Source organism: Carcharhinus amblyrhynchos, unplaced genomic scaffold (assembly GCF_965287045.1).
Source record: "Carcharhinus amblyrhynchos unplaced genomic scaffold, sCarAmb.v2.hapA scaffold_82, whole genome shotgun sequence".
In the NCBI taxonomy this organism is placed as follows: Eukaryota; Metazoa; Chordata; class Chondrichthyes; order Carcharhiniformes; family Carcharhinidae; genus Carcharhinus; species Carcharhinus amblyrhynchos.
In genome coordinates, this window is record NW_027649822.1 from 501,477 (window position 1) to 527,644 (window position 26,168).

General features: G+C 45.6%; 2 protein-coding genes across 2 annotated transcripts in view; both read left to right on the forward strand.

Moving 5' to 3' along the window:
- Window positions 1–3,650, forward strand: part of LOC145337933 (uncharacterized) — a 222,541-nt gene extending 218,891 nt beyond the window's left edge. The window contains exon 7 of the mRNA XM_080182716.1: window positions 3,459–3,650. Coding sequence (XP_080038842.1) covers window positions 3,459–3,650 — 192 coding nt within the window. The remainder of the gene's footprint in view (window positions 1–3,458) is intronic.
- Window positions 3,651–3,737: 87 nt separating this feature from the next.
- Window positions 3,738–26,168, forward strand: part of LOC145337934 (NACHT, LRR and PYD domains-containing protein 3-like) — an 89,276-nt gene continuing 66,845 nt past the window's right edge. The window contains exons 1-3 of the mRNA XM_080182717.1: window positions 3,738–3,798; window positions 6,787–8,572; window positions 12,411–12,497. Coding sequence (XP_080038843.1) covers window positions 3,753–3,798; window positions 6,787–8,572; window positions 12,411–12,497 — 1,919 coding nt within the window. The 5' untranslated portion in view covers window positions 3,738–3,752. The remainder of the gene's footprint in view (window positions 3,799–6,786; window positions 8,573–12,410; window positions 12,498–26,168) is intronic.

A 26,168-nucleotide genomic window follows, 5' to 3' on the forward strand; every position in this document is an offset into this window, starting at 1 on the left:
CCCCCCTACATTATGCTGGCCAAAATGCATCACCTCACATTTATCAGGATTAAACTCCATTTGCCACGTATCTGCCCAATATACCAGCCTATCAATATCCTGCTGTATTGCCAGACACTGCTCCTCACTGCCTGCCAATCCAGCCATCTTGGTGTCATCAGCAAATTTGCTGATCACACCACTTACTCCCTCTTCCAAGTCATTTATATACACTACAAAGAGAAGTGGTCCCAGTATCGAGCCCTGCGGCACACCACTAGTGACAGACATCCAGCTAGAAAAGGACCCCTCCACTACTAGTTTCTGTCTCCTCTTAGCAAGCCAGTTCTCTACCCATCTAGATACCTGGCCTTGTATCCCATGAGCTTTAATCTTTTCTACCAACCTATCATGAGGGACTTTGTCAAACGCCTTACTGAAATATGTACAGACGACATCAACGGCTCATCCTTTGTCGACCGTTTTTGTCACCTCCTCAAAGAATTCTATCAGATTCGTAAGGCAAGACTTCCCCTTTACAAAGCCATGCTGCGTATCCTTAATCAGATCGCAACGCTCTAAATGCTCATACATCCTATCCCTAAGAATCCTCTCCGTCAACTTAGCTACCACTGACGTTAAGCTCACCGGCCTATAGTTACCCGGGCTATCCCTCCTACCCTTTTCAAAGAACGGTACCACGTTCGTTATCCTCCAGTCCTCTGGGACCTCACCTGTGTCCAAAGAAGAGACAAAGATCTGCGTCAGAGGCCCAGCAATTACACCTCTCGCCTCCCTGAGCAGCCTAGGATAAATAGCATCGGGCCCCGGAGATTTATCAGTTTTAATGCTACCTAAAAGCCCTAACACTTCTTCCCTCGTAATCGATAGTTCCTTCAATTGGTCTACCGCTCCTTCGATGACCTCCCAGACATCAAGCCCCTCTCCTTCGTGAATACCGACACAAAGTATTCATTCAGGATCTCCCCCATTCCCTCTGCCTCTAAGCACAATTCCCCACGTCTGTCCCTGAGAGGACTGATTTTTTTTTCCCCTAGCCACCCTTTTGTTCCTAACATAGGAGTAAAATGCCTTTGGATTTTCCTTAACCCTACCTGCCAAAGCCATTTCATGCCCCCTTTTTGCCCTCCTAACTCCCCTTTTGAGATCCCTCCTACTCTCTCTGTATTCCTCCACCGCTCTCTCCATTCCCAGTTGCTTAGACCTAACATAGGCCTCTCGTTTCTTCCTGACCGAGTCCTCAATATCTCTAGTAATCCACGGCTCTCTAATCCTACCTTTCCCATCCTTCTTCTTAACCAGCACATGCCTTTCCTGCACCCTTTGCAGTTTTCCCTTGAAAGACTCCCACATGCCTAACATGGACTTGCCTTCCAACAGCCTATCCCAGTCTGTATCCCTCAGCTCCTGCCTAATCCAGCTGTATCTAGCCTTCCCTCAATTTAGCACCCTCCCCTTAGGACAGCTCTCATCTTTTTCCGTTAGTATCCTAAAGTAGACGGAGTTGTGGTCACTATTAGCCACATGTTCACCTACTGCAACCTCAACCACCTGGCCCGGCTCATTGCCCAGAACTAAATCCAGTATAGCCCCCTCTCTAGTCGGGCTATCTACATACTGCTCCAAGGACCCTTCCAATGCACATCTTACGAATTCCTCCCCCAGCTCTAGCACCTTCCAATCCACCCCAGAGAGATTAAAATCTCCCTTTACAACAACCCTATTCTTCCTACACTTGTCCAAAATGTCTCTACATATACCCTCTTCCACTGCCCATGGGCTGTCGGGCGACCTGTAGTCCTGTAGTACACCCCTAGCATAGTAATATATTCAGATATATTCTCAGGACAGTTTTCTAATTGTTTTTATTTTCCTATAATGGAGGGTCTGAAATAATCTGTAACTGAGTGAAACTCTGACCATGTTCTCCTGGTTTGGATGGCACTGCTCCACAGGGAAACATCAGCATCTTGGACACATCTACTCTGTTGTTTAACTTTAACCTGATGAACACCCTAAAGTCACAGGGCATTGTGTGATAAAGTTACTAGAATGTTTCAATCACATCTGTAAGGACTGTTGTCATCAAAAGGAGATTTTGCTTTAAGTTTATTCAAGCAAAGATCTTTAGGGGATATTTCACAATTCTATTAAGTGTCACCTTTCCCTTATTTGAATCATTTTTTGACCTCAATGCAGTACTATCACAATTGGTCTGAGCTACTTTTTCAGAAAACCTTTGCAGAATAGAAAAATTAAGAAAGAAAACTTTTTGACGGCTGTTTCAAGCTTCCCTTTGCGTTTCGTGCACCCTTCCATGTGGACCATCTCATTCAGACTGCCACTCATGGCTGAGACTTCAGATGTCTGACTGTCCCTTCTGCCTCTCGACTTTCCTCACCTCCTGAAGACATTTCTGTATACCCTGTTTTGTATTACGTTCATGGTCTGATTTCTCCTCTTTTTGTATGTTGTAAACTCTGAATGTAAATTGGTGATGAATGTTAAAACTTTGCGAACATGGTAAGTGACATTTCACACTAACTGTAAACATGCAGAATAATAGGTTCCGATATTTCAGTTAATGATGTGGAAATGATTGAAATGTTATTTTTAGTCGATTCTCCTGATGGAGAAATCAACAATGTTTTGATTCATCTGTGGTAATTTCTGAGACAGCTACAGCACAGGATTATCATAGAAATCATAGCAAACCTACAGTACAGAAAGAGGCCATTCGGCCCAACGAGTCTGCACCGACCGCAATCCCACCCAGGCCCTACCCCCTTATCCCTACACATTTACCCACTAATCCCTCTAACCTACACATCTCAGGACACTAGAGGGATTTTTTAAAAATATGGCCAATTATCCTAACCTCCACTTCTTTGGACAGTGGGAGGAAACCGGAGCACCCAAAGGGAACCCATGCAGACACGAGGAGAATGTGCAAACTCCACACAGACAGTGACTGAAGCCGGAAATTGGACCCAGTTCCCTGGAGCTGTGAAGCAACAGTGCTAACCGCTGTGCTTTAGTGCCACCCCAAAAATACTTCATGCGTATCCCCCCACCATGTAAGCTATAGTTGCAGATGTAACAAGACGGCAGGGCTCTGCTGTGGTGGGATTCAAACCCAGGTCCCCAGAATATTAGCTGAGTTTTTGCATTAGTAGTCTAGCAATAATACCACTCGGCCATTACCTCCACTTGTGTGCCAACCTTTGGGAACGGTATTCCAGCCATTAAATTTAGTTTATTCACATTAATTTGAAGGAATGATGGAATTAAGATGTGTGGAAAATATTCATCAATTTTCAGAATGACATGTCACCAAAATAAGTCGCTGCTTCTCAAAACAACTGGGAAATCCCATCCCGGAGTAAATCCTTTCGTTCTCTTTCCCAGTGTTTATCTTTCACACCACTCATCAATTTCTTCATTATTATTCTTTACAGAAAGTCAGTGAGCTCGTGGAGAAGGGAAACAGGGCAGGCAGTTCCAAACTTCTCCTCAATCTGGTGATGGAAAAAGGATCTCAGGCTCGAAGGGTCATGTGGGAATCCTTTGTGAAAATGCATCACAGCTTACGGAAACTGGGCACAATACTGAGAGAAATAGAGGAACTCGGTATGGTAAAATCACACTGAATTCAGTTTCAGACCCAACACTGCAAACTTTACTGTAATATTACACAGACCTGATTTCATGGAAGTTAATTCTTTTCCACAGGTTCTGATCCAATTAATTATATGAAAGTTCAGCAAGAATTATCGGAAATACCCAGCCACCTGAAAGGTAAGGGAGGAAATGGAGATTTCAGACAATTCATTTTACTTGTCAGAATCTGGGTGTATCAGCATATTTGTCTAGAGGTTATCAGAATTTGAGATACAGAAGTTGAAAGCGTCTAGGAGCAGGGCTAAAACCTGTTTGGAACTGATCAATTCTTGTGAATTCAGCATCAATGTAAGATTCAATCCATGTGACATTTCTTGTAATTATAGGAATATTGCTTCACTTTATTAATTTCACAAAACCGCATGCACACTTGGCAGGATCCTGATACAGTTTTAAACCCTGTACACACCCGGCAGAATCCTGATCCACTGAGAAACCCTGTACACACCTGGCAGGATCCTGATCCACTGTGAAACCCTGTACACACCAGGGAGGATCCTGATACACCGTGAACCCTGTACACAGCAGGCAGGATGCTGATACACTGTGAACCCTGTACACAGCAGGCAGGATGCTGATTCACTGAGAAACCCTGTGCACAGCAGGCAGGGTCCTGATTCACTGAGAAACCCTGTACACACCTGGCAGGATCCTGATACACTGTGAAACCCTGTACACACCTGGCAGGATCCTGATACACTGTGACACCCTGTACACACCAGGCAGGATCCTGATACACTGTGAAACCCTGTACACACCTGGCAGGATGCAGATACACTGTGACACCCTGTACACACCTGGCAGGATCCTGATACAGTTTTAAACCCTGTACACAGCAGGCAGGATCCTGATACACTGTGAAACCCTGTACACACCCGGCAGGATCCTGATACACTGTGAAACCCTGTACACACCAGGCAGGATCCTGATACAGTTTTAAACCCTGTACACACCAGGCAGGATCCTGATACACTGTGAAACCCTGTACACACCAGGCAGGATCCTGATACACTGTGAAACCCTGTACACACCTGGCAGGATCCTGATACACTATGACACCCTGTACACACCTGGCAGGATGCAGATACACTGTGACACCCTGTACACACCTGGCAGGATCCTGATACAGTTTTAAACCCTGTACACACCAGGCAGGATCCTGATACACTGTGAAACCCTGTACACACCTGGCAGGATCCTGATACACTGTGAAACCCTGTACACACCTGGCAGGATGCAGATACACTGTGAAACCCTGTACACACCTGGCAGAATCCTGATACAGTTTTAAACCCTGTACACACCAGGCAGGATGCAGATACACTGTGAAACCCTGTACACACCAGGCAGGATCCTGATACACTGTGAAACCCTGTACACACCTGGCAGGATCCTGATACACTGTGAAACCTGTACACACCCGGCAGGATCCTGATACACTGTGAAACCCTGTACACACCAGGCAGGATGCAGATACACTGTGAAACCCTGTACACACCTGGCAGGATCCTGATACACTGTGAAACCCTGTACACACCCGGCAGGATCCTGATACACTGTGAAACCCTGTACACACCAGGCAGGATGCAGATACACTGTGAAACCCTGTACACACCTGGCAGGATCCTGATACACTGTGAAACCCTGTACACACCTGGCAGGGTCCTGATACACTGTGAAACCCTGTACACACCCGGCAGGATCCTGATACACTGTGAAACCTGTACACACCTGGCAGGATCCTGATACACTGTGAAACCCTGTACACACCTGGCAGGATCCTGATACACTGTGAAACCCTGTACACACCTGGCAGGATCCTGATACACTGTGAAACCTGTACACAGCCGGCAGAATCCTGATACACTGTGAAACCTGTACACACCTGGCAGGATCCTGATACACCGTGAAACCCTGTACACACCTGGCAGGATCCTGATACACCGTGAAACCCTGTACACACCTGGCAGGATCCTGATACACTGTGAAACCCTGTACACACCTGGCAGGATCCTGATACACTGTGAAACCCCGTACACATCTGGCAGGATCCTGATACACTGTGACACCCTGTACACACCTGACAGGATCCTGATACACTGTGAAACCCCGTACACACCTGGCAGGATCCTGATACACTGTGAAACCTGTACACACTGGGCAGGATCCTGATACACTGTGAAACCCCGTACACACCTGGCAGGATCCTGATACACTGTGAAACCTGTACACACTGGGCAGGATCATGATGCACTGTGAAACCCTGTACACACCTGGCAGGATCCTGCTACACTGTGAAACCCTGTACACACCTGGCAGGATCCTGCTACACTGTGAAACCCTGTACACACCTGGCAGGATCCTGCTACACTGTGAAACCCTGTACACACCTGGCAGGATCCTGATACACTGTGAAACCTGTACACACCGGGCAGGATCCTGATACACTGTGAAACCCTGTACACACCTGGCAGGATCCTGATACACTGTGAAACCTGTACACAGCCGGCAGAATCCTGATACACTGTGAAACCCTGTACGCAGCCGGCAGTACCCTGATACACAGCCTGGCAGAGTCCTGAAACGCTGTGCGCACTCTCAGGATGCCGAGATGGAGGTGCATTTCCATACGGACACACGTCGCATACAATTTTCTCCCTCCGACTGTGCACAACATCACAAATAAAAATAGTAAAAAACCTGCTATGATAGCATTCAGCCGCTGAGCAATGTGTGCCCCAACTCCGAACAATATCCAGAACTCAGCTGGGGAAACATCGCTGAAGGATTCAAACATTGAATGACTGGAATCTCCATTGTTGTGCATTCAGGATCACGTGGGGATTTGTACTGTCTACAATACACGGCAGCTTGGGTAGTATTCACAGTTAGAGAGAAAATATTACCGGAATAGAGATCTGTATTCAGATACAGATAGAATCAAGAAAGGATATGAACATTGTCTTAGCTTTTGTTCACTTTCAAATGAGATTTCCATTAACTTTTTAATGAATTAAATCTGTTTTCAGCATAGTGGTCTTGAGAAGTTACTTATTAATGCAAAGAAAAATAAAAAAACACATTTTCTTTCTGTTCTGATTGAAGATCTCCAACAGAAACACAAGGAGACACTCCGGGTACAAACTGAAACACTGAGAGTGAACACTATCCTCATAAAGGAGAAGGTTAAGATTTTCCAGCTGGTTGATCAATACGCTGAGCTAACGGTTATTTCCAATGTTCGAGATCGGAGACTTGTCGAACATGAACTGCTGGCAAGAGGCCGAGATCATGAAGAATGGAGAGAGAAACATCTCCGGAGAGAACTGGAAAAAATCCGAACAGATCAATTGTTCCAGAGCAGCTTTTCCCAGAGGGGCAGTTTGCTGCAGAAAATGAGGAGATTATTCCACAAATCCCATTCAAGATCCAAATCTGGGAATTCAGCAGCAGTGAGCGGAGTCCCGGGAATTGGAAAAACAACAATGGTACAAAAGATAGTTTATGACTGGGCCACTGGGAAAATATACCCACACTTCCAATTTGTCTTCAGTTTTAAATTCCGGGATTTGAACACTATTAACGGTAGAATAAACCTGAGGAATCTGATACTGGATCAGTATCCTTACTTTGGGAATATTCTGGGAGAGCTCTGGAAGAACCCAGAGGGATTGCTGTTTATATTCGATGGTTTGGATGAATTCAAGGACACGATTGATTTTGCCGACAATCGGAGAAATACAGAACCTCAGTCCATGTGCACAGATCCTGAATGCTGGTGTGAAGTGTCTGACATTGTGTACAGTTTAATACAGCACAAGCTGCTCCCAGGATGTTCAGTGCTAGTGACCAGCCGCCCCACTGCATTACATTTATTAGAAAAGGCTGAGATCAGTGTCTGGGCTGAAATCCTGGGATTTGTTGGTGATGAACGGAAGGAATATTTCAACAAGTTTTTTGAAGATCAGATGGTGGCAGCAGCTGTTTTCAAACACGTGGAGGAGAACGAGATCCTGTACACCATGTGTTACAACCCTTCCTACTGCTGGATCCTCGGTCTGTCACTGGGTCCCTTCTTTACACAAAGAGACAGGAAACAGCAGCAAGTTCCCAAGACCATCACCCAACTATATTCCTACTATATTTACAACATTCTGAAAAACCATGGCCATGAGATTGAAAACTCCCGTGATGTGTTACTGAAGCTTGGTGAGATGGCCTACACAGGAGTCTCCAAGAAGAAGATTGTGTTTGGAAATGAAGATTTGATTGAGTACGATCTACAACCTTCCCAGTTCCTGTCTGGGTTCCTGATGGAACTTTTAGAGAGATATGATTCTGTCCAGAATGTGGTTTATACATTCCCACACCTCACCATCCAAGAGTTTGTATCTGCACTCACACAATTCCTGACTCCAGATCCCGGGGAGATCGGGAAACTCCTCAGTGAAGCCCACAGTGAGGAAGATGGGCGATTTGAGATATTTCTCCGTTTTGTTGCTGGTCTCTCCTCCCCACAGTCAGCTCGACCCCTGGAGGAGTTTCTGGGTAAATTTCCTCATCAGACAACCTGCCGAGTGATTGACTGGGTGAAGGAGACGGTTGAAGGGCAGATTGGAAACACACAGACTGAAACTGGGAAAAGGAAGCTCCTGAACACATTCCACTACCTGTTTGAGTCTCAGAATAAAGCACTGGCTGAGATCACAGTGGGATCTGTGAAAACACTTTCATTTAGGGGATTGCGACTGACCCCGATTGACTGTGCAGTCCTGTTTCATGTCATTGGACTCTGTGATACAATAAAACACCTCGATCTGGAGCGATGCTACATTCAGTGTGAAGGGATCCAGCGACTGGGACCCGTTCTGCACAAGTGTCAGGAGTTGAGGTAACTGTTTGTTTGGTCTCATAGCGGATATTTTCATTGTTGAGAAGCCATTTCCTTTGTTCTAATAAAACAGAGACATGTTCATTCGAGGAAGTCAAGAGAGAAACAATGCCCAATGGTCACAGAGAAAGTGTGGGAGAATGGTGCAGAGTAATAATGTTCATTTCAGAGCAGCTGCAGACATGATGGGCCGATTGGCCTCATTCTGAACCTGTAATAAATCTATGATTCTCTGATAAAACTACATCATTTCAAGAAGGCAGATTCTCGTGGGTAAATAGGCACAGGCAATAAAATGTTGGCAACACCAGCGATGATCACATTCCTTGGGTGAATGAAAGCATTATTGGGATACATTTTAAATAATTAGAGGTGTAAAGGCCTCCCTACAAAATTTAAAAATAAATATTTCACTCTCCCAACAAAAACCATCTGATTCTGTATGATGCTAGAAAAATAATTGTTTCTGTGTTCAGTACAGCTTACAGTTTGTGGCTAATTATTATCAGGATTATTTTCCTATACGCTGCCTCTCATGTATTATAGTTGGTGTGTGTTATATCGGACAGTGTCCCTTTATAATTCATGTGATCACCGGTGACATCAGTCAGGGTTGAAGTGGAAGTTCAGTCTTGTATTAAACTTTACAGTGGGCAGTTATGTAATAAAAACTCCTGTTAGGTTACAGCAGCCTACCAGTTTTCTCTCTCACTGCAGCCTCATAAAACCTGAACCACTCAGTGTTTAAAAATAGTTTTTTTCACACTGTATTTGCATCTTTTGCAAATCAATTTAAATCGTGTTGTTGATCCTTGTCCAAACAGCAAATGTTGATTTGCTACCTGCTCTGTCCAGCACCATCACTATTTTGAACATTTCAAATCTCCTCTTAGTATTCTTCCTTCCAAGGAGAACAACCTCTCCAGTCAATCCTCGTGATTTAAGTTTCACAGCCTTGTAGCCAATCTTGTAAACATCTTCAGCACTCTCTCCAATGTGTTCTAAGCCTTCCTAAAGTATGACACTGTGCAGTGAGATCTTTTTTCAGATTTGGCACAGCCTCCTTGCTCTTGTACTCTATGCCCCTATTGACAATGTTATGATCCCAGCTGATGTCTGGACAGTCAGGTCTAAGAGCAGAACACCGGCTTAGTAAATCGTGACTTTTATTTATTATTTAGAAATGTAGATGAACAGAAGAACAAGGCAGTTGATTAACTTTTAACAAAAGACTAAAACCTTTGTAAAGAAAAAACTACAGTGCCCCACTACTTCACCCATCTAACTTCACAGTTGTCTGCAGATCTGTAAGGATGACATGAGTTACAGAATAGATCTTATGCTTTAATGTTCTCAGTAAGTACACAGTCAGTGTAAACCAACAAGCCACCCGTGGTCAGCTACCCCATCTCTGAAACCAAGTGACAGATGCCGCCCAAAGTAACTGCAGTGGATTCTTCTTCAAATCCCCCCAAATGTTTGTAACAATGTGAGAAAACTCATCTCACTGGGACTCTTACTTCTGCTCCAGAAACTCCACTCCAGGGGAAAAACAGCCTTTGGAATCCTTTCCCAGTCAACACTTCCTCTCAGATGCCTTCACCAAGGATCCCCCTCCAATATTTCAATGTTTCCTTTCAGTATTCCTCCATACTCAGCCAGGCCAACAGTACACAGCTCCTCTTGGCTGTATGAAGGTGTCACCAACTTTAGGATGATATCAGGTGTTTGGATTCTCGTGAGCAAACTTTACCATGTCTGCACCTAGCAGCTCTGTCTGTAACTGGGAGCCTCTCTCTGCTCCTCTCTTTAACTTCAGGAGCAGTAGCTTGTTCAGATTCAGGTTTTATTGTCACTTTGACTTCTATCTTCCTGACACTCCTCTTTTCCTTCTTGGTTTCTGACGGTGATTTATCTTCTGGGTTCTGCTTTCTGAATCCCTGCATTGCCCTTCCTCTACTGGCAGCCTCTGTAAACACCGTCTTGCTTCTTGGGTTAACTGGTTACAACTGAAACTCAGTGTTTCTGTCATTCACTGTGGGCCTCTGAATATCAGCAACCATTTTCTTAACCTCTATAACTCTTACAGTATTGTAACCCTTAAATTAAAATGCAGGAACAGTTTAAAGTGAAACCAGGCAGGCAGCTTTGTTTAACATGAAGTGAAATTAAAGTTTTGGCCCTTTCTGAGCTCACAAGCACAGAAACACAAATTAAACTTAAACTCAGGGATTATTATCTGATACCCACAAACATAAACTATTTCATTACAGTAAATCCCAAGATACTGTATTCTTTATTAACTGCTACCTACACTTACCCTGCTAACAGCAATGATCGATGTACATATACGTCCAGTCCCTCTGATCCTGCAATCCGTTAACAATTCTACCGATTATTTTATATTGCTTCCTCATGTACATGTTTCCTGAAAGTCTCACCTCACACGTCTCTGCATTGAACTTAATCTGCCACCTATCTGTACACTCCACCATGGTCTGTTTTTCAGTCCCAAGCTCTCCTCCTCACAGTTTCCGATGCTGCAAAGATTTCTGTGACTAACAAACTTTGAAATTTTCCTCAAGACTGTAAACACCGAGATCATTCATATATATCAGGGAAAAGCAGGAATCCCAATACTGACCGCTAGGATTCTCCACTACAGACATCCTCCAGCCTGGAAAATATCCATTACTCTTTATTCACCCAATTTTGTATCCACATTAATACTTTCCCATTTATTTAATGAGCTTATGCCACAAGTCTGTTGTGTCACTGCATCAGATGATTTTTGAATATCCGTGTACACCACATCAACAGCAGAACCGTCATTGACCCTTTCTGTTGCTTCCTCCAATTCACAGCAATATAACGCCAGTGGCAAACAGCATGTTTTGTTTACCAACCAATGGATTTAGTTTTCCTCTGTCTTACGATTTGATTCACCATTTCCCTTTTGAACTCAGTGTGGGCCGCCTCAGAGTAGTTAAATGATTAACTGACCCTCCGACAATCAGCTAAGTTTAACAGCACTGCTCCAGGCTGGAGCCACAGACTTGACTAAATTAGATAGACCCACTCTTTTAGGTTGTGGTTACTGGCTCCTGGCCCTCCCTTCATCCACTCCAACAAACTGAGATAGATGATACAATGTCAATAGTTAAGAGGCACTAAGAGGGATCCACTCTCACAGCTTTACCATTTAACTCTCAGTAAAATGTACAATTCTCATAAAATCCTGGATTTACGTAACAGCAGAAATGATTTGAATTTCTGGAAACGTAGCAGGGTCAGTGAGATTCAGGAGGGTAATTCTGATGATCAGGAAATGAGACCAGAATGTGGGACATGTTTAAAATTACTTTCTTGTTCACAGGATATGGGCAGCTCCTCCTCTAGGGGCCATTAGCAGTGGGAAATAAATGCTGGTCTAGCCATCGACACCCATATCCCATGGACAATTAAACAAAATATATATTTTGAGAGATGTAGAAGTGGATTCCCCCAGTAGGCAAACCAGTGAGAGTGAATTGTTCATCATTTTTCAATGCTGACTGTTGCCTTTTCCATTCAACAGAAAGGGTTTGATATTATTTATTATTGTCACATTTATTAGTGCCAAAGCATACCGTACATAGGGAAGGAAAGGAAAGAGTCCAGAATGTAGTGTTACAGTCATAGCTAGGGTGTAGAGAAAGATCAACTTGGGTGAGGTATAGTGTCGTAACTTAAATCAGTTCACCATTGGTGCTAAGTTTCTGACACAAAAATAGACCCAGCTATTTCTCCTGCCGAATATTAATCTGAATTTAATGTGTTTCTCACTTTCTCCATTTAGTCTGGGTGGCAGTAAAGTGGGATATTCAGGAGTGAAACTATTGTCTGCGGCTCTGAGGAAACCAGAATGTAAAATACAGAAACTGGAGTAAGTATCAGACTGTGTGAGATTGTGTTAATAATCAGTGGATGTCTAACACTGTAAATTATTATCAGTGTCAGTAATAGTGTCATTAATAACCATTCCACATCATTCCTGTCAGTATTCGTGTTAAACATCACGGATTCACTCTGATTCCTGAAATCTTTCTCTCTCTGATCTCCAGTTTGGAGAGTAACAGCCTCAGATATTCTCACCTCTGCTCTCAGTACAAACCAGTCAGTGATGTGTCTGAACCTGAGTTACAATAAACTGCGAGATTCAGGAGTGAAAGATTTAACTAATCATTTATAATTATTCTCAAAACCATTCATGAGAATAAAAAAGATGGAGAAAACAATTAAATGTTTATAGAATTACCAGATATGGCTGGTCGCATGTTCAATTTAGTTTAATTTGTCATTCAGATTATAGATGTTTATGTCTGTCAGCTTCTCAGTTTGATTAAACATAGAAAACTGCTGTATATTGGTAAGGCAGATTACAAACTACATTGAATTCTGATGAGTTTTATCCCGAGGGATCCACTCTCAAATTTATATTAAATGGAGCTTAAGGAGCATCTTAAAAGAGAATGCAGAGATGGAAGTGGGGAGGGTTATGAAGAGAATTCCACAGCTTACAGCCCAGCAGTTCAAGGCACAGCTCAGCTGGCAACGGCAATAATCCCAGTGCAGAATAGTCTGAATCATGTCCCTGTTACCATGGTAATGTCCCTATTACCAGGTTCACCATGGAAGGCTTCTGCAGAAAATGCAGATGTATGGGATTGAGGGTGATTTAGTTAATTGGATCAGGAATTGGCTAACAGATAGGAGACAGAGGGTGGTGGTTGATGGTAAGTATTCGTCATGGAGTTCGGTTACAAGTGATGTACGTCAGGGATCTGTTTTGGGGCCACTGCTGTTTGTAATTTTTATTAATGATCTGGATGAGGGTATAGTTGGGTGGATTCGGGAGTTGCCTATTGCTTCATGTTGTTAGTGTGCTTAAACTGGACCATCTCGAGGGCAACATGACAGCTCAGAGACTATCTCTGTTGCTGTGTGGACACATGGATTTGGGCCTGTGTCTGTGGGAGTTTGCACGTTCTCCCCGTGGTTGCGTGGGTTTCCTCCGGGTGCTCCGGTTTCCTCCCACATCCCAAAGATGTGCTTTTAGGCTGATTGATTGGGTACTAAATTGGACCTCCCTGATCCTCGCACATTAGGCGTAGACTAAAATCATGAATAGGTCACTGAGACAGTGGGACGGCGGTGCGGGCTCGTTGGGCCGAAGGGCCTGTTTCCCGTGCTGTGTTGTTCTTTGTTCTTTGTTCTTTGGATTAGTAAATTTGCTGATGACACCAAAGTCGGAGGTGTGGTAGATAGTGAGGAAGGGTGTCATAGTTTACAGAGAGACTTGGACAAGTTGCAGAGCTGGGCCGAGAGGTGGCGGATGGAGTTTAATGTGGAAAAGTGTGAGGTAATTCACTTTGGCAGGAATAACAGATGTGTAGAGTATAGGGCTAACGGTAGGACTCTGAATAGTGTTGATGAACAGAGGGATCTAGGTGTATATGTGCATAGATCCCTGAAAGTTGGGAATCAAGTAGATAAGGTTGTTAGGAAGGCATACGGTGTCTTGGCGTTTATTGGTAGGGAGATTGAATTTAGGAGCCGCAGCGTCATGTTGCAACTGTACAAAACTCTGGTGCGTCCGCACTTGGAGTACTGTGTGCAGTTCTGGTCCCCACATTATAGGAAGGATGTGGAGGCTTTGGAGAGGGTGCAGAGGAGGTTTACCAGGATGTTGCCTGGTATGGAGGGGAGGTCCTATGAGGAGAGACTGAGGGATTTGGGGTTGTTTTTGTTAGAAAGAAGGCAGCTAAGAGGGGACCTTATTGAAACATATAAGATGATTAGAGGTTTAGATAGGGTGGACAGTGATAGCCTTTTTCCTCGGATGGAGAATGCCAGCATGAGGGGGCATGGCTTTAAATTAAGAGGGGGGTAGTTATAGGACGGACGTCAGGGGTAGGTTCTTTACCCAGAGGGTGGTGAGGGATTGGAATGCCCTGCCTGCTGCAGTTGTAAATGCGCCTAGTTTGGGGGTGTTTAAGAGATCCGTGGATAGGTTTATGGATGGAAAGGGTTGGTTTAGGTTAGAGGGTCATTGCTTTTTAATTGGTCAGTGCAACATCGTGGGCCGAAGGGCCTGTTCTGTGCTGTAATGTTCTATGTTCTATTAATAATGGACATTGTTTTTAAGAACACAAATAATGATACTAAATATACCATTGCTATCAGTATTCGTGTTATTAAAAACAGTGTCCACTATTAGTAAACACACAATAAGCTGAGAATCAAAGTTGGAGACCCTGAAATAAAAGATAACTTCATATCCAGGCTGCCTTTGTCTCTTTTATTTCAGTGTCTCCAACTTTGATTCTCAGCTTATTGTGTGTTTACTAATAGTGGACACTGTTTTTAATAACACGAATACTGATAGCAATGGTATATTTAGTATCATTATTTGTGTTCTTAAAAACAATGTCCATTATTAATAGAACATAGAACATTACAGCACAGAACAGGCCCTTCGGCCCACGATGTTGCGCTGACCAGTTAAAAAGCAATGACCCTCTAACCTAAACCAATCCCTTTCCATCCATAAACCTATCCACGGATCTCTTAAACACCCCCAAACTAGGCACATTTACAACTGCAGCAGGCAGGGCATTCCAATCCCTCACCACTCTCTGGGTAAAGAACCTACCCCTGACGTCCGTCCTATAACTACCCCCCCTTAATTTAAAGCCATGCCCCCTCGTGCTAGCTTTCTCCATCCGAGGAAAAAGGCTATCACTGTCCACCCTATCTAAACCTCTAATCATCTTATATGTTTCAATAAGGTCCCCTCTTAGCTGCCTTCTTTCTAAGGAAAACAACCTCAAATCCTTCAGTCTCTCCTCAAAGGACCTTCCCTCCATACCAATCCATACCTACCCATACCTATCCACTGACCATTTGAACGCCCTTAAAGTTGGCGAGTCCACAACTGCTGCAGGCAGGGCATTCCACGCCCTTACTACCCTCTGAGTAAAGAACCTACCTCTGACATCCGTCCTATAATTACCACCCCTTAATTTAAAGCTATGTCCCCTCATGTTAGCCATCACCATCCGAGGTAAAAGGCTCTCACTGTCCACCCTATCTAACCCTCTGATCATCTTGTATGCCTCAATTAGGTCACCTCATAACCTTCTTCTCTCGAATGAAAATAACCTCAAGTCCCTCAGCCTCTCCTCATAAGACAAAAGAACAAAAGAACAAAAACAGCCCGGGAAACAGGCCCTTCGGCCCAACGAGCCCGCACCGCCATCTCAACACCACCAGTCCCCCCTCCACCCATGACCCTTATCTATGTTTATGGCCATCCACATTGAGGGAAACTGATTTAGGGACAATTTATTCCTGCCAATCAGCCTAACAGCACATCTTTGGGGTGTGGGAGGAAACCGGAGCACCCGGAGAAAACCCACGCAAGCACAGGGAGAATGCGCAAACTCCCACAGACACCGGCCCAAATCCATGTGTCTGCACAGCAATCAGCGATAGTCACTGAGCTGTCGTCTTGCCCAGTATCTGGTCCAGTTTAGGCACACACTAACGACATGAAGCACTAGGCCAATCTCGAACAACCAAGAGCAGCCCCAGTACGACCCATCGCGTGTATGCCCCTTGTTGGACACGAGGTGGACCGACTTAAAACCTGTGAATGAAAAGAGAAAAAAAAACATTATTATTGTACCAAACCCATTTACATTACCAGGGACTCCCCAGTGCTAATGACCCTTGTTTAAAACAATCTCCTATATTCACCCATCTCCAACTCAGTCATGTGCCTGTCTAAGTTACTCTTAAAGGACTCTAGCGTGCCTGCCTCCACCACCTTACTTGGCAGAGCATTCCATACCCCCACTACCCTCTGTGTGAAAAACCTCCCTCTAATATCTGTGTTATACCTCTCCCCCCCTCACCTTAAGTCCATGGCCCCTTGTCCTACGTGTCTCTATTATAGGAAATAGCTTACCTCTGTTTACTCTATATGTACCCTTCATAATCTTATATACCTCTATTAGATCCCCCCTCAGTCGCCATCTTTCAAGGGAAAAGAGCCCCAATTTCTTCAATCTTTCCCTATACCCCAGTCCTTCCATACCAGGCAACATCCTGGTAAACCTCCTCTGCACTCTCTCCAGAGTCTCCACGTCCTTCCGGTAGTAAGGCGACCAGAACTGGATGCAGTACTCCAAATGCGGCCGAACCAACGTCCTATACAACTGCAGCATTAGACTCCAGCTCTTATATTCTATACCCCTTCCTATAAAGGCTAACATACCATAGGCTTTCTTCACCACACTCTCCACTTGCACTGCCACCATCAAAGACTTGTGCACTTGCACCCCCAGGTCTCGCTGCGATTCTATATTCCTTACGGGCTTACCCTTTATCATATAACTCCCCCCTACATTATTCCAGCCAAAATGCATCACCTCACATTTATCAGGATTAAACTCCATTTGCCACGTATCTGCCCAATATACCAGCCTATCAATATCCCGCTGTATTGCCAGACACTGCTCCTCACTGCCCGCCAATCCAGCCATCTTGGTGTCATCAGCAAATTTGCTGATCACACCACCTACTCCCTTTTCCAAATCATTTATATACACTACAAAGAGAAGAGGTCCCAGTACCGAGCCCTGCAGCACACCACTAGTGACAGACCTCCAGCTGGAAAAAGACCCCTCCACAACTACTCTCTGACTCCTCTTTGCAAGCCAGTTCTCAACCCATCTAGATACCTGACCATATACCCCATGAGCTTTAATCTTCTGTACCAACCTACCGTGAGGGACTTTGTCAAATGCCTTACTGAAATACATACAGACGACATAAGTGGCTCGTCCTCCGTCGACTGTTTTTGTCACCTCCTCAAAAAATTCTACCAGATTCGTAAGGCAAGACTTCCCCTTTACAAAGCCATGCTGCGTATCCTTAATCAGATCACAACGCTCCAAGTGCGCATACATCCTATCCCTAAGAATCCTCTCCGTCAACTTACCTACCACTGACGTTAAGCTCACCGGCCTATAGTTACCCGGGTTATCCCTCCTACCCTTTTTAAACAATGGTACCACATTCGCTATCCTCCAGTCCTCTGGGACCTCACCTGTGAAAAGTCTGACAACACCAGGTTTTAGTCCAACCGATTTACAACCGGTTGGACTAAAACCTGGTGTTGTCAGACTTTTTACTGTGTTTACCCCAGTCCAACGCCGGCACATCCACATCATGACCTCACCTGTGTCCAAAGAAGACACAATGATTTGTGTCAGAGGCCCAGCAATCTCATCCTTTGCCTCTCTAAGCAGCCTAGGATAAATGCAATCAGGCCCCGGAGATTTATCGGTTTTAATGCCAGCTAAAAGCCCTAACACTTCTTCCCTCGTAATCGATAGATCTTTCAATCGGTCTACCGCTCCCTCGATGACTGTACCAGACATCAAGCCCCTCTCCTTCGTGAATACCGACGCAAAGTATTCATTCAGGATCTCCCCCATTCCCTCTGCCTCTAAGCACAATTCCCCACGTCTGTCCCTGAGAGGACCGATTTTACCCCGAGCCACCCTTTTGTTCTTAAGATAGGAGTAAAACGCCTTTGGATTCTCCTTAACCCTACCTGCCAAAGCCATCTCATGCCCTCTCTTTGCTCTCCTAACTCCCCGTTTGAGATCCCTCCTACTCTCTCTCCGTTCCCAGCTGCTTAGACCTGACATACGCCTCTTGTTTCTTCCTAACCAGGTCTTCTATATCTCTAGTAATCCACAGCTCTCCAATCCTACCTTTCCCATCCTTTCTCCTAACCAGCACATGCCTTTCCTGCACCCATTGCAGTTTTCCCTTGAACCTTCCCACCATACCAGGCAACATCCTGGTAAACCTCCTCTGCACCCTTTCCAATGCCTCCACATCTTTCTTGTAATGCAGCGACCAGAACTGTACGCAATACTCCAAGTGCGGCCACACCAGAGTTTTGTACAGTTGTAACATGACCTCACGGCTCCGAAATTCAATCCCTCTACCAATAAAAGCTAACACACCGTACGCCTTCTTAACAACCTTATCAACCTGGGTGCCAACTTTCAGGGATCTATGCACATGTACCCCGAGATCCCTCTGCTCGTCAACACTACTAAGAGTCCTTCCATTAGCCCTATATTCTGTACTCCTGTTACTCTTACCAAAGTGAATCACCTCACACTTTTCCGTATTAAACTCCATCTGCCACCTCTCAGCCCAGCTCTGCAGCTTATCTATGTCCCTCTGCAAACTGTAACATCCATCCTCACTGTCTACAACTCCTCCGACTTTGGTGTCGTCAGCAAATTTACTAATCCATCCTTCTACACCCTCATCTAGGTCATTTATAAAAATGACAAACAGCAGTGGCCCCAAAACAGATCCCTGAGGTACACCACTAGTAACTGAACTCCAGGTTGAATATTTCCCATCAACCACCACCCCCTGTCTTCTATCAGCTGCCAATTCCTGATCCAAACTGCTAAATCGCCCTCAATCCCATGCATCTGCATTTTCTGCAGTAGCCTACTATGGGGAACCTTATCAAACGCTTTGTTAAAATCCATACACGCCACGTCAACTGCCTTACCCTCATCCACCTCTTTGGTCACCTTTTCAAAAGCTCGATAAGGTTTGTGAGGCACGACCTACCCTTCACAAAACCGTGTTGACTATCCCTAATCAATTTATCCCTAATCAATATGATAGACCGAGCTCAATCACACCAAAACCAATGGATCAGATCAGAGATCTGCTGTCGTGCCAAATCCACTCATAGATAGTGTTAGACATGGAACAAATGTTGGACATGCTGGTTACATTAGGCGACACAGTGGTTAACACTGCTGCCTCACAGCACCAGGGACCAGGGCTCAATTCCGGCCTTGGGTATCTGTACGTGTAGAGTTTGCATATTTTCCCCATGTCTGTGTGGGTTACCTTCCACAGTCCAAAGATGTACAGTTTCGCCTGACTGGCTATGCTACGTTGTCCCTGTGTCTCAGGGTGTGTAGGTTAGGAGGATTAGTGGGCCATATATGTGGGGTTACAGAGATAGGGCCTGGGTATGATATTCTTTCAAAGAATTGGTGAAGACTCGATGGGCCAAAGGGCCTCCTCCTACACTGTGGGAATTGTATGATTCTATAAACATACCACAAGAATTCCATCATTACTGATGAGGGAACCCAGAGATTCAGTGCCACCTTCAGCCAGAAGTGCTGAGTAGAATGATTAATCTCAGCCTCCTCCTGAGGTCCCCAGCATTACAGATATCAGTTTGATTCACTGTATGTGAGGTAAAGAAATGACTGATGGCACTGTGTACTGCAAAATTTGTCAGCCTGGCAGTACCCCAGCAATGGAACTGAAGAATTGTGCTCCATAACTAGCCATCCCCCGAGCCAAGCTGTTCCAGTACAGCTACAACACTGGATCTATCGGACAATGTGGAACAAAACAGGACAAATCCAATCTGGTGAATTACTACTCCATCAGTCTGCTCTTGATCATCAGAAAATGTGGAATCCTTCCAGTGCCTCATGAACATCACTGCAGGAGTTCCTCAGGGTGATGTCCGAAGCCCAACCACCTTCAATTGCTTTATCAATGTCCTTCCTTCCATTATAAGGTCAGAGTGAGGATGCTCACTAATGATTGTACAATGTTCAGTACTGTTCACAATTCCTCAGATACTGAAGCAGTTCATGTCCATAAACAGCAAGACCTGAACAAAACAGAAAATGCTGGAAAATCACAGCATGTCTGACAGCTTCTGTGGAGAGAGAACAGCTAACCCTTCGAATCTGGATGACTCTTCAACAGAGCTAGTGCATTAAGGTCTGAAGAACATTCAGACTTAACCTGATAAATGGCAAGTAATGTTTCACTCCACAAATACAATGCAAGGACCATCTCCAACAGAAGGGAATCAAAACCATATTCCCTTTACATTGAATGGCAGCACCATCACTGAATCCTCAACCAGCAACATCCTGAGTGGTGGGGGCCGCACTGGGACCATTGAACAGACACTGAACTGTAAACACTGTGGCTCCAAGGGTAGATCACAGCCTGGGAATTCGGAGATGAGGAACTTGCCTCCTGTCTCCCAAATTGTTGCCCAAGGCACAAGTCAGCAGTGTGATGGAATCTGCTCATCTTGCTGGATTGATGCAGCTTCAGAAACACTGAAGAAGCTCATCCAGGGAAAAGGAGCCACTGGATCAGCTGGCCATTCACCAAATTAAACATTGACTGTCTCTACCACTGACACACAGTGGCAGGATTTTACCACACACAAGGTGGAATGGAGCAGCTCACCAAGGTTCCTGAGACAGCATCATCCAAACAGGCACTATCCATCACTGAGATGGGCAAGGATATCAGAAGGATGGAACACCAACCAGCTTCAGATTTCTTTCCAAACCACACACCATTCTGACTTGGAATATATTGCTTTTCCATCACTGATGTGGGATCAGAATCCCGGATATCCCTTCCTAACGGTTTTACAAAGAACAACACAGCACGGGAAACAGGCCCTTCGGCCCAACGAGCCCGCGCCGCCATCTTAACAATGTATTTTTCCTACACCATCCTTGACCCGTGTCTATGCTTATGGTACCCCCATTGGAAACCAGATTCAGGGGAGAATAATTTAGGGACAATTTGTTACACCAATCAGCCTAAGAGCACATCTTTGGGGTGTGGGAGGAAACCGGAGCACCCGGAGGAAACCCACGCAACCACAGGGAGAATGTGCAAACTCCCACAGACACTGGCCCAAATCCATGTATCTGCACAGCTAGCAGTGATAGTCACTGAGCTGTTGTGGTGCCCATCTGCTGGTCCAGGTTTAAGCACACACAAACAACGTGAAGTACTAGGCCACTCTCGAAACATCCAAGAGCAGCCCACGCACGACCCACCGTGTGCATGCCCCTCGTTAGACAACAAGGTGATCCGGCACACCAGAGTAAAAGAGGCAAAACATCAACACATGTAGCATTAGATTTCCAGGAACATCCCGAGGCTCTGACCCTTATTTAAAACAGCCTCCGATAACCCTCCATCCCTGTTTCACTCATGTGCCTATTTAAGTAAACCTTAAACAAGTCCAGTGTGCCTGCCTCCACCACCTTACTTGGTAGTGCATTCCATACCCCCACGACCCTCTGTGTGAAAAACCTCCCTCTCGCACCCAAATTATACTTCTCCCCCCTCACCCTAAGCTCGTGGCCCCTCGTGATATTTGTCTCCAATCTGGGAAAAAGCCTGCCAGATTTTGTACCAGATGCTGTGCAGAATTTAAGATGATGGCTCACCACCTCCTTCTCAAAGGCAATTGGGGATGGGCTGCAAGTGTTTGCATTGCCCGTGACACCATCATCCCCTGAAATCATTAATAAAGACCAGCGCTACCCACTGAAGGGATGGGTAATTGTGCCTGTGTGTAACCCAAACACCGTCACAGAGGAGAGAGAAAACAGCTGCGACAGGACAAATTGTGTGACCATTGCACAGGCCAGAGGAATTCTAAAGATAGATCTGGTGGAACTATTCAGTATACCCAGCGAGGGTCTCAATGTCCTGGTGTTGTGCTGTGTTCCATACAACCTGGAGTTAGAGTGGAGAAGCTTTGAACAAAGTGTGATGCAATATAGTGTTGACCAGATGCTTCATGATGAGGAACCCCATGGACCACAGGCCAGGGACATGGGATATGTGTCAGGGAGGATGGAGATTCAGTAATACAGACATGTTTTCCATGGACCTTAACTCACACAGCCATTCAGTGTAATAAATCTCCCACCATCTCCAGCACTGTTACTGTTTCTGTGAATGTTTTATAATTTCCCTGGAGCCGTCACTACATGAAACAAAGGCATTGGAATTGTACTGAGCTCATTCAGTGCTGTATTTCCCATCTCACATTCCCAGTGAACTGTTAAAGACCCAGTAATATGGTGAAGGATTTATTTAGTGGTGTTCCATCTCTGAATTTACTGAAAATACAAACATAACAAAGTGACCGGTAACAACAAAGTAAAACCCTGTGAAACCCAAGGAAGCAACCCCACCATGACAACCACCCCCATCCCCGCACTTTCCACTGAGCTACAGGCAGGATCTTTATCTCTCTCCTCTGGGAATTTCAATGACCGTGGCCTTTGTCCTCAGATTTCCTGAGCCTTGGAAGGATCCAGCCGACTGTGAATCCTCTGCACAGATACTGGAGTTGTCTCTGTCATCATAGCTTCATGAGGTGTTTGTGTTACAGTCGGAGCAGAAGAGGACCCACTGCCCACACCAGGGGCATCCTGAGAGGAGCTCCCAAATGCTGCAGGCAGCCGCTCCTCTATCCATTCAGGGCAAACTGGACCCTCCCTGTTCAGCTGGGAAGTCCTGACAGTGACTCCAGGCACATTTTCCCATCCCTCCCACAGCCCGTGTTCCACAGAGCTCCTGGAGGTGGTGAGAACATGCAGCTCATGTGTATTTGCTGTGGGTGATATGCTGGATGTGACTCTCCATGAAGGTCACCAATCTCTCTGTGGAGGATGTTATTTGTGTTCATACCTGAGACATGGTAACACTGCTGGTCTGGATTGACTCCTCCATCCTTTGTGTATGGACACACACAGCCTTTGGAAACTCCACCGGATGTTAAAATACCTTACACTGCAGCTCCAGTATCTGCTGCATTGTTAAAGACTCCAGTCACATTTCACCTTCCACAAGCTGCCTCTGCCCTCTCCCCTCAAGAGTGTGAGTGAACTCAGCTATTACTGCCTCCATCAGCTGCTCGGGTTTGTGTGTGCTGTCCTGTGCTGCCAGATTGTAACCCCTTTGCTACTTGTGTGAGACAGTATCTGCTCTGGCGGATGTTATGGGGAATAATATGACAGTCAAAGAACAAAGAACAACCCAGCACGGGAAACAGGCCATTCGGCCCAACGAGCCCGCGCCGCCGCATCACCCTACACCTATTCTACCCTGCATGTCTACGAATGGGACCCTACTCAGTCAGATTCAGGGAAGAAATAGTGTCAATTTGGTAAAAACCGATCAGCCTAAGAGCACATCTTTGGGGTGTGGGAGGAAACCGGAGCGCCCGGAGGAAACCCACGCAACCACAGGGAGAATGCGCAAACTCCCACAGACACAGGCCCAAATCCATGTGTCTGCACAGCCAGCAGTGCTAGTCACTGAGCTGTTGCGGCGCCCGTCTATCGGTCCAGGATCAAGCACACACACCGACATGAAGTACTAGGCCACTCCTGGACTTCCAAGAGCAGCCCACGCACGACCCGCCGTGTGCATGCCCCTCGCTTGACACGAGGTGGACCTCCACCTGTGGAATAAAGACAAAAAATATTAATCATACAGCCTGCCCTTCCGGTGTCTCCCGAGGTTTAACCCTATTTAATAGCCCCTACCATATCCTTCCATTCTCGTTTCACTCATGTGCCTATCTAACTGCATCTTAAACGAGTCCAACGTTCCTGCCTCCACCACCCTACTCGGTAGCGCATTCCAGACCCCCACAACTCTCTGCATAAAGAACCTTCTTCTCACCTCCAAATTATACCTCCCCCCCCTCACCCTTAAATGATGACCTCTCGTGTTCGTACCCAGTCTAGGGAGCAGTCTCTCACTATTAACTCTATCTATTCCCTTCAGTATCTTATATACCTCTATCATGTCCCCTCTCAATCTCCGTCTTTCCAAGAAGAATAGCCCCAGTTTCCTCAATCTCTCCTCGTAACCCAGTCCCCCCATGCCAGGCAACATCCTGGTAAACCTCCTCTGCACCCTTTCCAGAGACTCCACGTCCTTCCGGTAGTAAGGTGACCAGAACTGGACGCAGTACTCCAAATGCGGTCTAACCAACGTTCTGTATAACTGAAGCATTAGACGGCAGCTTTTATACTCTATGCCCCTTCCTATAAAGGCTAACATCCCATAAGCCTTCCTAACAACGTTCTCCACTTGTGACGCAATCTTCATGGATTTGTGAACCTGCACTCCCAGGTCCCTCTGTATGTCTATACTCCTAATCGGCCTACCTTTTATCACATAGCTTCTCTCTGCATTATTCCGTCCAAAATGCATCACCTCACATTTGTCAGGATTAAATGCCATCTGCCACCTATCTGCCCACTGCACCAACCTATCTATATCCTGTTGTATCACCTGACAATCCAGTTCCGTACCCGCCAACCCTGCCATCTTGGTGTCATCAGCAAACTTGCTGATCACACCACCTACGCCCTCTTCCAAGTCATTTATGTAGACTACAAAGAGGAGAGGTCCCAGTACTGAGCCCTGCGGCACACCACTGGTCACTGGCCTCCAGCCCAACAAGGTCCCCTCCACAACTACCCTCTGTCTCCTATTTCCCAGCCAGTTCTCAATCCACCTAGCTACCTGGCCTCGTATCCCATGCGCCTTAACCTTTTCTACCAGCCTACCGTGAGGGACTTTGTCAAAAGCCTTACTGAAATCCATATAGATGACATCAACAGTCTATCCTCTGACAACCCCTCCTCATCTTCAGAGCTGCACACCCGTCTCCCACTCACCACAGCTGTTGATTTGTGAGAGAGTGAAGGATGTTAGAGGGTAATGCACATTCCAACATGTCCTGGAGACTGTTCCTAACCCAGAGCTCCATCTGACCAATGGAGGACACACAAGCACCAGGTTTTGGACTCAGCAGCAGAGCCTCTCCTGTGCCCATCACTCACTCACTCACTCTCTCTGGATCCACAACCCATCTCACCATCAGTGATTGCCCACCCAGCCTCCAGGTCTCCCAGCTCCAGCACTTCATCTTCCATTGGCATAAGGATGACACAATCCAGACACTGTCACTCTTGGCTCCTTCTCTGATGCTCTGTGCCCTCTTCTACAAGCACATAAATTTCCATTGTTACTCACCCATCAAAGACACACACAAGCCTATGGTGCTGCCAGACTGCCCATCATGGGCCCACCAGGATGGTCACTCAGTGTGGGCAGTGCAGCAGTCATCTCTGACTGACCGGAACCCTTCACAGAGAGGCTGACATGTTCCTGACGATTGATGCTGCTGTTTGGACATTGCCAGTGTCTGGGTGGAGATGTTCTTTCCACAATTTCTCTTCCGTCCTTATTCACATATCAGCCTGTAAGTTTAGCATTCACTGTTGTTGGTAAAGATGCCTCTGAGACTCGTTGTGAGTCAAAAGTATAGCAGTTTATTCAAAAGCTTTTGGGAGATACACCTGGTACCTAACAGCAGTTCCCCTGGCTTCTCTCTGAACACTAAGAGCACATATTTATACCCCCCCAAGCACGTACGTATCTTCTCATTCTCAGCAGGTTTCCAGGCTGTGGGTTGTCCTCCATCGTAGGAACACGGCTGCCTCAGCGTTTCTTCATGGTTATCTGAAGTGTGATTAGCCATTCGCTAACATATAGGCCGGCACAACAAGTTAACAGGGCCACTATAACAATTTTATGTTCATAGGTTGTATCGCATATA